Here is a 17,008-nt window from a genome sequence, read left to right as displayed (position 1 = left end):
TGATTGTGGACCCAATGTGGCCGGCTGCTTCAAGTTACTGTCTCTGTGGTGATCTGTACCCTCCAAGAGTGAACTAAAACTCTTCTTTCCTTAAAACAAAACGACACATGATTGTTTATCCAAAAACTCAAATTTATAGTTGGAGGGATGGCTCAGTGATTAAGAGGATTGGCTGCTTTTCCAGAGGATCCAGGTTCAATTCCCAGAACTCACATGGCAGCTCACACCTGTCTGTAGCTTCAGTCCTAGGGGATCCAATACTCTCTCCTGGCCATGTACCAGACAGTCACACAGTGCACAGGCATACATTCAGGCAAAACACCCATACACATTGAATAGAGTATCAAAAATAAGTTTTTAATAAAGAAATTCAAACTTAACTAGGTTTCTTTTTATTTCCTGGCGAACCTCTGACCTGGCTGGTTGAGTGTGCCTTTAGCTGTGACCACGATGAAGAGGCCAGAGCTTCTGTTTTGCAGATTTTTCACTGTGTCCCCTTCAGATGGTGAAAAACATGTAAATACACTTTTAATCATTTGGTACAGCAATGGGTCCTTCAACAGCTCTTCAGTTAGTGTTTGTGTAAGGGCTAAGAGCCTCGGATTAACCACACAGAGCTACGTCTAGAAAACTTGTTTCTCTTGCTGGGTTTGCTGTTCCCACTGAATGAGCAGGTTTAATTCTGTAAAGCAGTTTGAGGCCTTCACAAATGCTGAATGAGAATATTTTGTTCTCATGAAGTCATGCCTGTCTCTTTCCCTAATGGGTTACCCTATTGTTAGGCCTTTCAGTACTCGTCAGACCTCCAGGAGAGAAGCCTGCCAAACAGAGACTGGAACATTGTTATTCTAAGAGGGGGCCTGAAAAACAGCTATCCCTGCTGGGTGTGGTGGCACATAAGCTTGCCATACCTGCACTCTGGAGGCCAGAGAGGAAGGAGGTCAGCTGGTCTACCCAGTGAGTTCTGGGCCAGTCAGGGCCATGTAGTGAGACTGTCTCACAAATAAATGAAGGAAAAAATGAAAAGGATGAAAGGACAAAAGGAAAAAGGAAAGAGGCCTGCTGTGCCCAGCTCTTAGAGCACTCCACTCAGCATCAGCTGATGCTCTGTGGCACAGGATTCTGTTACCCTCATTTGAGCAGCCTGGTTATTCTCGCAATCAGATCTTTCTGTCTCCTTCCTGCTACCCGACCTTGACACTACCTATTCATGTGCCCTCTAGCCTTGACTCCAGGCATACAATCCTTTCATTTTCTTTAAACTCGGAAGCCAGAGTATTGGAATTTCACAGGCATTGGCCTGTCTTATGACAACGGTGGAAGAGTGCATCTGCTGTCAAGAGTGTCCTATAAAACCTAGCATAGGTGGTGTCTCTAATATTTGAATACTTGTTCTCTCTACAGAGAACAGCAAGAATCTTTGAACATCAGATAGGGCTGGGAGTCTGAACTCCTCACTATGCTTTTAGTCTTTGCCTGTAATTAACCTCGGGCAGACTGCTGAATCTTTGTCCTGTGTCAGTTCCCTCTCCCTTTCATTTGAAGAACCAGTGACAATAAGAAGAAGAAAAATGAACTGGTTTCCAATTTATTTTGGTTAGTTTTGAAATGCAACCTAAGAATCTTAAGGTTCTAACATAGCCAACTGTGTTTCTATGACCCTTTACTACAGAGTGGAAGAAAGGTTAGGAAAAAGGACTTGAAGATTTTCCCATTGCAATCTGAATTCCTTGATTTTAATTTCTATGTTGTAGGAATTGTTTTGTTTTGTTTTGGCAATGTGGAGATGGAATCCAGGGCCTCATACATGCTAGGCAAGTAGGCTTTATTCCCAGTTGAATTTCTCCTGTGTGTGTGTGTGTTGGGGGGGGCAAGCATGTGAGAGAGTGTGTGCATGAATATCCTGCCTATTGAGGCCAGAAGAGCAAGTCAAATCCCCTGGAGCTGGAGACACAGGTGTTTGTGAGCTGCCTGATGTTCATGCTAAGAACTGAACTTACATCCTTGGCAAGAGCAGCAAGCTCTCTCTCCAGTGTACCCCATCCCTTGTTCCAATTTCTTTTTTGGAAACATGTCTGATTTTAGAATTTCAAGTTGCAAAATTCATGTGTGAATCCAACCTGAATACAACTCCAATATTTTAATTCCTGAAAAAAGTGCAAGGACAAAGGGTTAATAAACTAAATGATTTACCCTGACCAACAGTCATACTAGCATTTTCTGTCAAACTTTCTGTCACTTCCCCTCAATCTACTGAGCTCCTCTTGCTGTAGGATAAAAAAAAAATCAATGAATCACTTAAAAGTATATAAGGTTCAAGACAGATGACATATTTTGGCATCTCATTGGCACAGGTATACACCAGGTCAGGACACCCCAGAGTTCAGTGTGTTTGATGATGAAGACTGGATAACATCTCCGCTTCCAATTCTGAGCTAACATAGGTGTGGGGTAATAAGAACATAAATCTCTCTTGAATAGTTTAAATTGTGTCTTTTATCTTTTGACTAAAGATTTTTTTGACCTGCCCTAATTTCTGATGTCAGGTCCCTAAGGTACTCATGCTATGTCTCTCAGTTCTCAGTGAATGTGTATTTTATTCAGCGTGATCTCACTTTGAACTAAAATAGACCATAGCCAGAAACCTGCTTGCAGGTCTGATTGATTTTTTTTTCTCTCTTTGGTTTCTTTGAGTTGGTTCAGAATATAGAGATGTTGAATCTACATCTGAGATTGTATTTATAGTTTAAAAAAGATTCTTAAAAGCTGGCTCCATAGCCGGGCGTTGGTGGCGCACGCCTTTAATCCCAGCACTCGGGAGGCAGAGGCAGGCGGATCTCTGTGAGTTCGAGGCCAGCCTGGTCTACAAAGTGAGTTCCCAGGACAGCCTCCAAAGCTACAGAGAAACCCTGTCTCGAAAAAACCAAAAAAAAAAACCAAAAAAAAAAAAAAAAAAAAAAAAAAAGCTGGCTCCATAGCCAGGCTAGTGGTACACCTTGGATCCCAGAACTCAGGAGGCAGAGGCAGGCAGATCTCTGTAAGTTCCAGGCCAGTCTGGTCTATAGAAAAGACAACTAGGTCTGTTACACAGAGAAACACTGTCTTGAAACCAACCCTCACTCTCCCCCCAAAAATATCTGAAAATGGAAGTGCCCCAGATGCTGGCTTTACAATCTCTCTTCACTCACCTCTAGTATCGTTCTTTTCTTCCAGTTCAGTCACAAGCCAATTCCCAGCTTTCCCTCCACTTTGTTTTGAGGAAAGGTCTCATGTAATCTAGACTGTCCCAAATTTACTATGTAGCTGAAAATGATGTTGAACTCTTAATTCTATACCTCTGCTCTCTAGTTCTGTGATTACAGGCATTTACCACCATGCCTAGTCTCTTATGCTTTTTAAATGCTTTGACTTCAATACTGACTCTAGGGAGGTTGGCAACAGAGAACTGTCATCTTCAGTTATTTATGTGGCTAAGACTCCAAGGAAAATTGCTGTTATAAAGTCACACCCCATGAGATGAGATTCTACCAGGTGTTGGCAGACCTTTGAGTCTTGGATCTCTTTTCTTCACCACCCTTAAACTGGGGTTGGAAAAGGGCTGGGCTATTCTCTCTGCTAGGCATGGGATCAGATACTGAGAGAGGCCTAATTCTGATGTCAGTTCTTTCCATCAAGGATTTAAGAAACAAACAGAAAAAGAGCCAAGGGTGGAGAAATTGAGGCTCTAAGACTTATTGTCATGCTGTTGATGCTTTTAATCTTCTTGATTACATCAATGCTCTGGTTCAAGTTGAGTCCACAATGATTTTTTTCTAAATTCTTTCTTCTTAAAGAGTTATTTATCTTTGTGTATATGAGTGTTTTGCCTGCATGTATGTCTGTATACTATATGTAGTTCCCAAGGAAGCAAGAAGAGTAAGTTAGAGTCTCTAGAACTGGAGTTATAATTGTTGGGTTCTGGGAACCAAATCTGGGTATTAACTCTTAACTTTCCAGCCATCTCCCTGGCTCCTATTTATTTATTTGTGCCTGTGTGAGTCTATGTACATGAATGATGCACGTGTTGAATGCAGGTGCCAAGTCATGCTTGTGATCAGAGGACAACATTGTGGAGTTTGCTCTCTTCTTCCACTTTTACATAGATTCTGGGGGTGTGGAACTCAGGTTGCCAAGACTGTGTGACAAGGGCCTCCACCCACTGATCCATCTCCTGGCTGAATTTTTTTTTAAGCCAGTGCAAATGTGGTTGAAACCCAATGCCAGAATGCCAGCACCAGAACACTATAACCTTTAAAGGCTTGGGATTCCACGAGAAACATTGCTGTTGCATTCCAGAAATCCACACTGCAGACACAGACATCTGCAGTCTTGCCTGCAGTTGTTGGTTTTGCTCCCTAACACATTCTACAAAGTTGTGGTGGCTCACACTTCTCAAGAAAACAGACGTGAACAGGCCCAAGTCATTCTTTTTTTTTTTTGGTTTTACAAGACAGGGTTTCTCTGTATTGTTTTGGAGACTGTCGGTCCAGCCTGGCCTCAAACTCACAGAGATCCGCCTGCCTCTGCCTCCCTAGTGGCCCAAGTCATTCTGGAGATCACCAGTGAATGGGCTGGGTCTGTTGTGTAGCTGCCAGTCATTCAGGGTTGATAAACTTTAGTAATGTTTATGAGAAAGGTAGTAGTGGGGTGGGGGATTCAAAAGGAAATAAGGCAGGTGGGAATGTATGACCCTTTCAATTTCCTGATGGAAAGACACTAAGAAAAACAGAAATCTTAGCACTCGGGGGGCAGAAGCAGGCATATCTCTGTGAGTTCGAGGCCAGCCTGGAGTACCAAGCGAGTTCCAGGACAGCCTCCAAAGCCACAGAGAAACCCTGTCTCGAAAAACCAAACCAAACCAAACCAAACCAAAACAAACAAACAAAAAAAAAAACCAACAAAAAAACCCCAGAAATCTTTTGGACAAAATAGGACCAATCTTTGGCTTCAGTTGGATCTACAGACTACAGTTGCCATTCTCCAATAAATAAATCTGGGCTAGGGTGCAGCTCAGTGGTAGAACACATGCCTACCAAGAACAAGTCATGGGGTTAGAATCTTCAACACCATAGAACAAAGAGAAAAAAAAAAGTGAAAAAATATTTTTCAGGCAGTGGTGGTACACACCTTTAATCCCAGCACTCAAGAGGCAGAGGCAGGCAAACTCTGAGTTTGAGGTCAGCCTGATCTACAAAGCAAGTTCTCAGACAGCTAGGGCTACACAGAGAAACCTTATCTCAAAAAAGCAAAAACCAAATTAAAAACAAAAAACCTCTTATATATATGTGTGTGTACACACACACACAAACATCATATATATGCCCAGGCTGGTCTCAAACTCAAAAAGATCTACTAGCCTTTGCCTCCTGAGTGCTGGGATTAAAGGCATTCACTACCACACTGCCCTGTAAGTATAATATGCTTCTTAATGTATACTGAATTAACCTACTTCCCTTTCATGAACACAAGAGAGTGACAACTTCCTGTTTATTTACATTTCCAAATGTCATTACAACAGCCATTTTAACTTTCAGAAGAGAACCAAGGCTGGTATCAGTTCTAGATGGATTATGCTCCAACTTTGTAAAAGTCCCTGTCTTTTGGAACCCCTTCATCATATTCTGCAGATGAGATTCATATTAGTAGAAGCAGAGTTATAATTTCCACCCTTGAAATTGATGTCGAGGTCATAATTTCCAAGTCAAGGATGTTTCGCTTTGATCTAACATGGTGGGTTTTATGACCCCCCCGTGTTTACGTCTTCTTTCCATGTCCCACAGCCAGGGTTTCTTTTCTGTCTGGATATTGTCTCCCTACTCTAACTTCTTATAATATCTTTTTCTTGCTGGGTGTTAGTGGCGCACGCCTTTAATCCCAGCACTTGGGAGGCAGAGGCAGGTGAATCTCTGTGAGTTCGAGGCCAGCCGGGTCTACCGAGCGAGTTCCAGAACAGCCTCCAAAACAATACAGAGAAACCCTGTCTCGAAAAACAAAAAAAATATTTTTCTTGAATAATCTCTTTCAGTGATCTACATTTTCTCCATGTATCCTTTATGCTTTTTACCCATATTATAACAGTGCCGGGCGGTAGTGGCACACTTCTTTAATTCCAGCACTCAGAGGCAGTTGGATCTCTGTGAGTTCAAAGCCAGCCCGGTCTACAGAGCTAGCTCCAAGACAGCCAGGGCTACAGAGAGAAACTCTGTCTCAAAAAACAAAACAAAACAAAACAAACAAACAAAAAACAAAAACAAAAAGAACACTTCTTCACAGAAAATGTCAAGTCACAAGTGAAACACAAATCTCATTTGTGGATGTTGAAGCCAAGACAGTTAATGTATATGGCTTGCTCTTGGTCAGAGATGACACTGAAATCATCTTCTTGTGTCCTCAGAGTCTTGAGTTCAGGGCAAGCAAAGCTGTACTACTGAGCTATATCCCCAGTCTATTTTCTTAGACTTCTAAATTTTTATTTATTGTTATTTTGTTTTTTATACAGGTTTTATCTGTGAGGCCTGGCTATGCTGGAATTCACTATATAGTCCAGGGTGACCTTGAACTTCCAGAGATCCACCTGCATCTGCCTTCTGAGCTAGGATTAAAGGTATAGGACACTATACCAGTCTGTTTTCTTTTTCTTTTTTAGATAGGGTTTCATTTAGCCCAGGCTGGTCTCAAGCTCTCTATGTAAAGGAGGGTGTGAACTTCTATGTTAGGTTTCCCCTTCCAATTTCCAACGATTCTTCATAGCACACCTGGCTAATGAAGCTAAGATACTAGGGTTTTTTGTTTTGGAAGATGGCTCAGCCCTCTATTTTTCTTTCTCATATGCCTTCCCCCATGAGTGGACACTGTGTGTTCTGTCACAGGATAAATGGGGATCAGAGGACAACTTGCAGGAGTCAGGACTTTTCTCCAGTGTATGGGTTCTGGGGCTAAACTCAGGATTGTGAGGTTTGGAGACAAGTGGTTTTACCCACTGAGTCATCTTGCCTGCCCCTTTTAAGCTTTTATTGAAGCTCATGGACTAGAACAGGATTTATTATTATCTGCATATTTTCAAGGGCTTGGCTTGGTAAACAGGTGCCTAGAAATCTGTTAAAAGTAAGGCTGACTGATGATTTCATGGTAGCACTGACTTTCCTATTCTGTTGGAATCACCATGGAGAATTTCCAAGAGCCCTGGAATTCTCCATTTCAGTTCTTTTAGAAAAGACTTAATAGAATATATGTTAGGGAGTTATCCAGTCCCAGGTAGGAAATAGCTTGATATACTGAAATCTCCTGGATTTTTATACATCAGGGATGGGGCTAAATAGGGTTATTCTCTGCCTTCTCAGAAAGTTCAAAATTCCTGCTGGTAAGAAGTTGTTTTTGGATTGTGGGTGGCTGGGAATTGAACCCAGGACCTTTGGCACATGTCTGGCAAGCACTTTAACACTAAACCTACACCCCAGCCATGTGCAATTTTCATTTTAATCCTGTGATTTAGTAAAAGATTGTTTAGTCTTAGGTTGAACAGTTTGTGGGGCATAGATCTTATACAGGAAAGATAGCACAGACTATATAAGACATTCTTTCTTAGTCAATTGCTAGTCATCTCAGTAACTGAGGTGTCTTTTGTTCAGGGTCTACTACTGGAAGCAATAAAAGAATTAGAGAGTGAGCTCTTAAAAAAGTAAATGAAGCAGAAAGAAAATGAATTAGCTATGTGTGGTGGCTCAAACCTGTAATCCCAGCACCCAGGAGGTCTAGGCAGGAGGATAACTATGTGTTTACAGCCATCTAGGGCTTCAGTGTGGGACCCTGTCTCAAAAAGAAGAAACATAGCATGGCAGTTTCTGTTTTTAATCCTAGTACTTTTCAGGAAGCAGAGGCATGCAGATCTTTGTGAGTCAGGAGCCAGCCTGCTGTATTTGGTTAATTCCATGCTAGGCAGGACAACATAGTGAGGCCCTGACTAAAGAAGGGGGGGTGGTAGGAAAGAAAAAAAGGAGAAGAAAGGGAAAATATTAAAAAAAAAAAAAAAAGGCCGGGCAGTGGTGGAGCATGCCTTTAATCCCAGCACTCGGGAGGCAGAGGCAGGCGGATCTCTGTGAATTCAAGGCCGGCCTAGTCTATAGAGTGAGTTCCAGGACAGCCTCCAAAAACAATACAGAGAAACCCTGTCTCAGAAAAAAAAGAAAAAAAGAAAACAAACTGGTGGAGGTGTATGACTGTAACCCCCTGGGGGAGGCTGGGGCAGAATAATGATAGTTTCACGCCAGCCTGGCCTATATTATATATATTGAGTCTGAGGCCAGCATGGGCTATAGAGTGAAACCCTGTCTGGGGGGGGAGGGAGATGCTAACTCTTGCTAGTATTTCTCTTAGAAACTAAACCAAACGAATACTCTAAATATTCAACTGCAAAATATAAGCAGTACAAATAAATCAGCAGGCTGAGTACCAGAGCTATGGGGAAAGGGCTGGGTGGAGTTAGTGAGAACTGTTCCTGGCAAGGTAAGGAAGGGAGGGGCAAAGTTTGACTAAAAAGGTTGAGGAGGCCATTCCAGCACTAATTCATGAGCAATGGTAGAAGGCAAATGAGCAAGCTGTAAGGGCAAAACAGTAAACAGGTTAGACTGGAGACTTTTATGTTAACAGGTAAGAAAAAACAAAAACCAGTCAGGCGAGCAGTGGAGGCACAAGCCTTTATCCCAGCACTAGGAAGGCAGAAGCAGGCGGATCTCTAACCCTAACCCTAACCCTAAGGCCAAAACAGCTCATAGACAGCCTTGGATGGTTATAAATCAATTTTAGTTTGACACAAGGAAGCCTTTTGGGTATTTTTTAAATGAAAACATGTTAAGGAGCTGATATGCAGTTGGATTAGGTAAAATAAAATGGCAGAATTATGAAGAAGGGAGCTGTTGTAAAGTTCTCAAGGAGAGAAATGACTGGGTCCCTAACCCAGCTCTGCCAGCTATTAGCTGTACGTAGGTCTTGGGCGAGTCACGAATTTCCTTTTTTTTATTTTTTCTTTCCCCCAGAGATAGGGTTTCTCTGTATAGCCCTGGCCATCCTGGAACTCAGTGTTTAAACCAGGCCGGCCTGAACTCCCAGAGATCTGCTTGTCTCTGCCTCTCCGGATTAAAGGCTTTCGCCGCCGCCCGCTGCCACCACCCCCTCGCCATTTCTGTTGTTTTAACTCTACCCAGTGGCTTCAAGTGTGATGCCTGTGATGCCTGTGGGACATTCTCCACTGCATCTTGGAAATTAAGTTTCTTATAAAGATACATGCTTTTAGGATTAGATATTTTTTTCCCTTGATTTATTTTAGATAGGTCTAAATTAGAGAGATAACTACAGAACGGAGAAACTCACAATTAGGACTTTTTTTGAAAGTTACAATTGGTAAAGGGTCTTTTCATTTAAAAAAGCAGAAACAACCAAAAAACGAGGAGCTTGGGGTATGAGTCAGTGGCAAAGGGCTTGCCTAGCCTGTGTGGAAGCTATGAGTTCAATGCCTATCACCACAAGGAGATAAGGTCCCAGAGACTTATTTATTATCTATGCTTTTTTGAGCCAAAATCTCTGTGCCCAGAGTATCTTGGAACTCACTCTGGAGACCAGTCTGGCCCGTGATGATCCTCCTGCCTCAGTCTCCAGGCCCAACTCCGAAGCAGCATGTCGTTTTTTGTTTTTATTTTCTGTTTTTTTTTTCGAGACAGGGTTTCTCTGTGGCTTTGGAGGCTGTCCTGGAACTCACTCTTGTAGACCAGGCTGGCCTCGAACTCACAGAGATCTGCCTGCCTCTGCCTCCCGAGTGCTGGGATTAAAAGCGTGCGCCAGTAACGCCCGGCTCTGAAGCATCTTGTTTTAAACATTAAATCATGGGATGGAATCCAGCTTTCTAATGTTTGAAATCACTCTCCCAAATGTTCAGATTTCGCTTACTGGAGCGACTTGGAGAACTAAATGTTTTCTGGTAAAAAATGTTTTCAGGTCATCCCTTCGACTAGTTATTTAACAGAAAAGAGCCTCAGGTCAGGATTATACCGCTGAGGTAGAATGGCAGTTTCCACAGTCACCACGGCTGAACTGACCGCCGGTTGCTTAGGCTTCCATTTCCCACAGCACCTCAGCAGCTCCTCCACGCCCTTCATGGCTCTTTCCCGTCACAGGCCGAGCAGCGCCCGCCGACAGGTGCAGCGCGAAGAGCCGCCTCGCGCTTTCCCGTAGGCCGGCCGCGCCCTCGCTGCCCCGCCCCGCCCTCGGCGCGCGCCCTCAGCGGGGCCGCGCCCGCCCCGCGGGGCCGCGCACGCCGCCGCCGCCGCCTCCCTCCCTGCCCTCCTCCCCTGCCCTCCCCTCCGCCCCCTTCCCCGTAGGCAGCCCGCCCGCCCGCCCGCCCGCCCGTACTGCCGCCCGCCCGCCCGGCCCAGGCACCCGCTGGGTCTGTCCCCCGCCCCAGCCTCCCCGGCGGCTCTCGGCAGGCGGTCGCCCGCGCCCGGTGGATGTGGCTGGCAGCCGCCGCCCCCTCCCTCGCTCGCCGCCTGCTCCTCCTCGGCCCTCCGCCTCCTCCCCTCCTTCTCCTCCTCAGCCGCTCCTCTCGCCGCCGCCGCCGCCTCCACAGCCTGGGCCTCGCCGCGATGCCGGAGAAGCGACCCTTCGAGCGGCTGCCCGCCGACGTGTCGCCCATCAACTACAGCCTCTGCCTCAAGCCCGATTTGCTGGACTTCACCTTCGAGGGCAAGCTGGAGGCCGCCGCCCAGGTACGGCGACCCTGGGGCGCCGGCGGCGAGCAGTTAGGCCGCGCCCGCGGGCTGGGTTGGAGGCCGGGGCGGGCTGGGCGCGTGGGCCGCGGGACCGGGCGGGAGGCGGGTGCGGCGCGCCCCTCGAGGCTGGCATGCTGGGCCTGGCCGGGAGGGGACCGCGCCGCGGGAGCTGGCGGGCGGAGGGCGGTGCGCCCCTCGGGGGCCCACACACCTGTGTGCGGTGCCTCGGGTCCCCGCCTTCCGGGCCCCAGCTCTGGAGGAGGCTGGGTGGGGGGTGGGGAGCTAGAGGGGTCTAAGAGTGCTTGCTCGGTCCCAGCCTTGCGGACTCGGTTCTGAGATGGTTGTCCCTTCACCCCTCGGGGGATGGATCGGAAGGGGAGATCATCAGGCACTCGGGAGCGAGGAGGGGAGCGTCTAGAAGGGGGAGAGTGGAACGAGAATGTTAATCCCAGGCAGCCTCACCGAGTTCTCTCGGCCTGATCCTGCCCAGGGGCCGGGTTTCCACGATGTTCCGCCCCCCTCCCCCTTCCCCTCAAATGACAGTGCAGCAGTGACTTTGTTCTCCCCTAACCTCCAGAGAAGCTGCGGGAGGACCCCAGCTCCGCGTTTCTATCTGCCTTGCCCCTGAAACCTTTGAAGCTGGTGGATTTATAGCTGCAGTTACGTTTGTTTAGCAGTCCCCTCTGAAAGAAAGCTCTCAGTCTTAGCCTGCCACTGGTGAAAATATTCCATTACTCTTCTTGGCAGTTTTTGGTGAATCATACTCTCCTTTCTCCTCCCCGAAGCATTATCTGGCAGTATTGTTTGATTTTTGGAGACCATTAGTATAGATGGCCCCTAAAGTCCCAAACGGACGTTTATGATAGATACCATGGTGCATGTTGTGTTAGATGAAATCGGAGATGAACATTTCGAGGTGTTTAATAGCTGTCTGTGAAAGGAATGGTGGTAAATTTAGTTGGTTCCGTTTCTTTTCCTACTCCAGCTCTAGGGGTGGAGGAAGCTAGGCCAGTAGGCCTCAACCTGAAGGATGAGGGTGTGTGTTGCAATGCAATGAGAGAATGTGGACTAGCGCTCGTGAATTGAAAGCCAGAAAAGTATGCCGCTCAGTTCGAAGATTGGTGTAAAAGTGCAGAACTTAAAGTATTCTGTTAGGGGCTGGAGAGATGACTTAGCCAGCGTAGACTGCTCTTCCAGCACCCATGTCAGTGTCTAAATTCGGATTTGAAAGAGTTATTTAGGAAACTGGCTTATGCCAGATGACTTCAGTTTGATGTATACTGGCAGGGGGGCCGATAGAGTGCCTTGTGACTTGACAAATCTTTGGAAGAAGGACCTAGCCTTGGATGAGTTCGAATTATGTGAAAAGACTAACATTAACATTAAGTTGACCTGCCGGGTGGTGGCGGCGCGCGCCTTTAGTCCCAGCACTCAGGAGGCAGAGGCAGGCGGATCTCTGAGTTCGAGACCAGCCTGGTGTACAAGAACTAGTTACAGGACAGCCTCCAAAGCCAGAGAAACCCTGCCTCGAAAAACCAAAAAAAAAAAAAAAAAAAAAAAAATTTGACCTGAGTTCATAATTCTGGATGGTGTACATATTGAATGAAGAAATTTGAGGAAAAAATAGTATATAGTACAGATTTGTTTACTGTTAAGTGAGTTTTACTAAAGTGTTAGAACAGCAAGCAGCAATGCTGCTTTTGCCCCCCTCCCTTTTAAAGAAATGTGTTTGTAAGTGGGTGGATTTTGTGTGGGTGCTGTGGCATGTAGGTCAGAGGACAACTTTTTTGGCATCTTTTATCCTTTCACTGTGGGATCTTGGGTGCTTACTCAGGTTGTTTGGCTTCCATAGCAATCACTTTTACCCCTATTCTACTTCTCTAATGAGATGAAAATACGTGGGAGATTGCTTCTGCCATTGGGAAGCGCAAGGTTGTATGTTAGCCATCAGCAGGATCTTTGAGATGGAGATCTAGTGTCCAGGCTGGTCTTGAACTCACTATCTCATACCTCAGCCTCCAGAGCAGATTCTGGGAGCATACCATTGTGTCTGCCTGATTGGTGAATTTGCTACAAGGAAATAAGTGGACCTTTTTAATAGAATAGACTTTGCAAAGAATTAACAAAACATTTCCCTCATCTATTTATTTTGTGTGTTTACCTGTGAGTGCATATGTTTGTTCACACACTCGGGTGCCATGTAGAGGTCATGAGACAACTTTTGGGAGTTCTGTCTTTTCACCATGTGTGGACTCTGGGATCAAACGCCAGTCAAGAGTCTTGGCAGCAAATGCCATTATCCACTGAGCCATCTTCTTGGCCTTCAGTCCCCTCCCCCTTGGGAAATAAATTTATTTCAGGCTAGGTGGCAACACGAAGATGGGGTGATAGTGAGTCTTAACAGGTTGATTAAGGGATGATTGGACTTTTTAGTTGTCCCTTTGGAAGTGTAAGTAACATTAACAGTAGTTAAAGCAACTAGATCCACAAATTGAAGCTGTGTGTTTAAATTGTAGCATTAGGTGGTATTACTGTGGAAATGTAAAATATTCTAAACTTCAGATTGTTTAATGACATTAGGTCACTTTGTTAACATTTGATACCGTATTACGTAGTATGGCAGATTGCTTGTTTGCTGTAGTTGTTTAGAGTTGCAAAATTTTATGGCAGAGTATTTGTACAGGTTACGTATTAGAAACTTGGTGAATTTTTAACCTGGTCTCAGGTGCTGGACTCTTGTGAAAAGTTAAAAAAATTAGAAAATGTGTATTTATGTAAAAATTATCTTTTACAATTTTTGTTTAATCCCAGCACCTGGGAGGCAGAGGCAGGTGGATCTCTGAGTTGCAGGTCAGCCTGGTCTACAGAGTGAGTGCCAGGATAGGCTCCAAAGCTACACAGAGAAACCCTGTCTTGGAAAACCAATATATATATTTAATAGTCTTTGATATAGATGACTTTTCTTTCTTCTTCTTTTCTTTTTTCCTAGACAGGGTTTCTCTGTGTAGCCCTGGCTGTCCTGGAACTTGCTTTGTAGACCAGGCTGGCCTTGAATTCACACCTCTGCCTCCTTAGTGCTGAGATTAAAGGCACCTGGCACATAGACACCTTTTCAGATTGAAATGAGATCTTTCTCTGTGACTCAGCCTGACTTGGAACTCAACTGAGCGCTCCTGGCCACCCTGATATGCTCATCTGTCCTGCCTTTGGAGCACTAGGATTATAGGCATGGGCTCTGAAATGTCTTATGGGCCTAGAGAGATTTTTTTAGGCCTATATAATCCATTTCACTTTTTAATTTATAAGTAACTTTTTTTTTCTTCATAATGTGCATTAGTATTTTGCCATGAGTGTCAGGCCCCCTGGAACTGTAATTACAGACAGTTGTGAGCTGCCACTTGGGTGCTGGGAATTCAACCCAGAACCTTTAGAAGAACCAGCCAGTGCTCTTAACTTCTGAGCCATCTCTCCAGCCCTTCATTTTCATTTTTATATATTTCAAAATCTAATCTGCCATTATTGATGATTGGTTAAATTGTGTTCTAGGCTTATGTGAGTATAACTGCAGTTCTTGGTTAAGTGGCTGGAACTACTCTATATGTATCAGCCCAGAAATCAGAATATACTACAAAGTCTGTGGGCTCTACCAACAAAATATCCATGTTGCAAATGACTATTCTGGCAGCAAGAGGAGGGTTACAGATCCTGGAGTTGGTTTGTCATCCCAGTCAATGTTATTGTTAACCCCGTGTTCTGAAAATTTATGCCCAAATTTTCATATTTTTTTCTGTAATCATGGGGACACCAAAATTAATAATATGTTAGCATTATGCTAACTCATTAATTGGTCTTAAATTTATGGTGTGAAGGGTGTTAATAGAATGCTTCATGGACCTGTGTTCAATGCCCAGCAAATAAACAAACTTTAGAAGATGGGTGCCTTAGGGTTTCCTATTGCTGTGAAGAGACACCAGGACCATAGCAACTCTTATAAAGGAACACCCCCACCCCGTTTTTTGTTTTTTCTAGACAGGGTTTCTCTGTGTAGCTCTGGATATCTTGTAACTATCTTTGTAGAGCAGACTGGCCTCAAACTCATGGAGATCTGCTTGCCTCTGGGCCACCACTGCCAGGCAAAGGAAAACATTTAATTCAGACTGCTTAAAGTTTAGAGGTTTAGTCTTTTGTTGTCATGGCTGGTGGTAGCATGGTGGCACTCAGGAAGACATGGTGCTGGAGAAAGATCTGAGAGTTCTACATCTTGATCCTAAGGCAGCAGGAAAACAATGCCATACTAGGCCTGGTTGGAACTTCTGAGACCTCAAAGTCCTTCCCCAGTGACAAAGTCACACCCACTCCAACAAGGCCACACCTCCTAATAGTGCCTAAGGACCAAGCATTCAAACACAAGAATATAGGGAGCCATTCCTATTCAAACTACCACAGTGGGTAATAAGGAATTTGCTCATATTTTCTGTCCAGCTTTTAAAAAAATGAATCTATAAAATAAATATAAGGCAGGGCTGGAGAGATGGCTCAGCGGGTTAAGAGCACTGGCTCTTCTAGAGGTCCTGAGTTCAATTCCCAGTAACCACATGGTGGCTTACAACCATCTGAAATGAGATCTGGTGCCCTCTTCTGGCGTGCAGGCAGACTTGCAGACAAAATACTGTATACATAATAAAATAAAATCTTAAAAAAAAAAAATATATATGGCATTAAACTGGGCCTGGTGGCTGTGCTTATAATTTTAACCCTTAGGGGGCAGGAGAATTAATTACCACAAGTTTAAGGCCAGATAGTTTCTTTTTTATTTATTTTTGGGGTTTTGTTTTTCAAGACAGTAACAGTTCTGGCTTTCCTGGAACTCACTCTGTAGACCAGGCTGACCTTGAACTCACAGAGGTTCACCTGCCTCTGCCTCCCGAGTGCTGGGATTTAAGGCGTGTGCCACCATCACTAGGCTATCAAGGCCAGTTTCAAATCAGCCATGACTGCATAGTGAGACCCTGTCTAGAAAGACAGAGGCAGACAGACTGACAAAGAAAGAAAGAGAGAAAAAGAAAAAAAAAAGCAAGCAAACCACAGCTTGTGGCAGAGTACATGCTTAGGGTTTAGGCTGTGCAGCAACTTAATGAATAGTCCCCAGCTGCACCACTCCTCAAAAATACAACTTTTATGTATTAATAAAAAAACTTACCTTTGAACCATCTAAACTTTATTCACTAATTTGGATGGAAATGTTTAAGCTTTATAATTCACACTCTAGATTTCTTTTTTCCTTTATTGAAGTATTGGCTCATTCTGAGCATCTGTCATTGGTGCTAGAATACTTAGAGAAGTTACCTCAAACTGTGCACTATGTAATTTAGTAACTTAGTACCTGTCCTTTAAAGCTGCTTTGTGTGTCCCCTGCTCTCAGGCGTATTGCTTCTTGCTGAGGATTGTGTCTTGTCACAGTGCCTATTGTGTACAGTGTCCTTTCTTCTGTCTACTGAACTTGAGCTGGGGAAGTCAAGCCAGCTTGTCTGAGCTTAAAATGAATTTCTAAGTGAGAGTTTGATGGTGGATTCTCTTCTAAGTAAATGATATGAGCTTTAGTGTATGAACTTTGTATTATCTATCCTGGCATTGTGTGCAAACTTTTTTTGTTGTTGTTTAACTTTCCGGTTCTAGATTATCAATGTCTAATACAACTTTGATAGATGTAAGTTACCTATGAAGCTTCTTTGAACTTTGCTATATAAATAAATGAGCCTGTTCTAATCTGCATGTGAATCAGTGGCAAAGAACTGAGCCTTCTGATAGGTGTTGTGTTGTTGACTGAGCTCAGCTCCCCAGATTTTAGAGATTTCCTATTGAACACTGTATGAACCTGTGGTTTTGTTCCTTTTTGGTCATTTGTAATCTCTTTGAATTTGTATTTTAAGCCAGGAAATGTTTTAGAAATATAGAAAATAATTTACTTAGATCTAATATTTTGCCCTGTTGCTTCAGACTGTCCATACTACTTTTTGGGAAAGGTCACAGATAGGACTGGGGTTGCAGCTCAGTAACTTAGAGTGCTTTTCCAGCCCACATAGGCTCCCTAGCACCACTACGTAATCTCTGTGCTTGGAAGGTAAAGGCAGGAGGATCAGAAGTAGACGTTTAAGGTCATCCTCATTTGCACAGTGAATTCAAGACTAGTCTGGGCTACATGAGACCCTGCT

The 17,008-nt window shown here is 44.4% G+C and overlaps 1 protein-coding gene across 2 annotated transcripts in view; it reads left to right on the top strand.

The window, feature by feature from the left end:
* The first annotated feature begins 10,459 nt into the window (after positions 1-10,459).
* The window catches only part of Npepps (aminopeptidase puromycin sensitive), a 76,221-nt gene continuing 69,672 nt past the window's right edge, over positions 10,460-17,008 (top strand). The window contains exon 1 of one of the 2 annotated variants that reach the window (XM_040749595.1): positions 10,460-10,793. In XM_040749595.1, coding sequence (XP_040605529.1) covers positions 10,536-10,793 — 258 coding nt within the window. In that variant the 5' untranslated portion in view covers positions 10,460-10,535. The remainder of the gene's footprint in view (positions 10,794-17,008) is intronic. The other variant, XM_040749594.1, reaches the window with a different exon arrangement.

Source organism: Mesocricetus auratus, unplaced genomic scaffold (genome assembly GCF_017639785.1).
Source record: "Mesocricetus auratus isolate SY011 unplaced genomic scaffold, BCM_Maur_2.0 Super-Scaffold_100007, whole genome shotgun sequence".
Lineage (NCBI taxonomy): Eukaryota > Metazoa > Chordata > Mammalia > Rodentia > Cricetidae > Mesocricetus > Mesocricetus auratus.
This window is presented reverse-complemented; position numbering and strand designations above follow the sequence as displayed.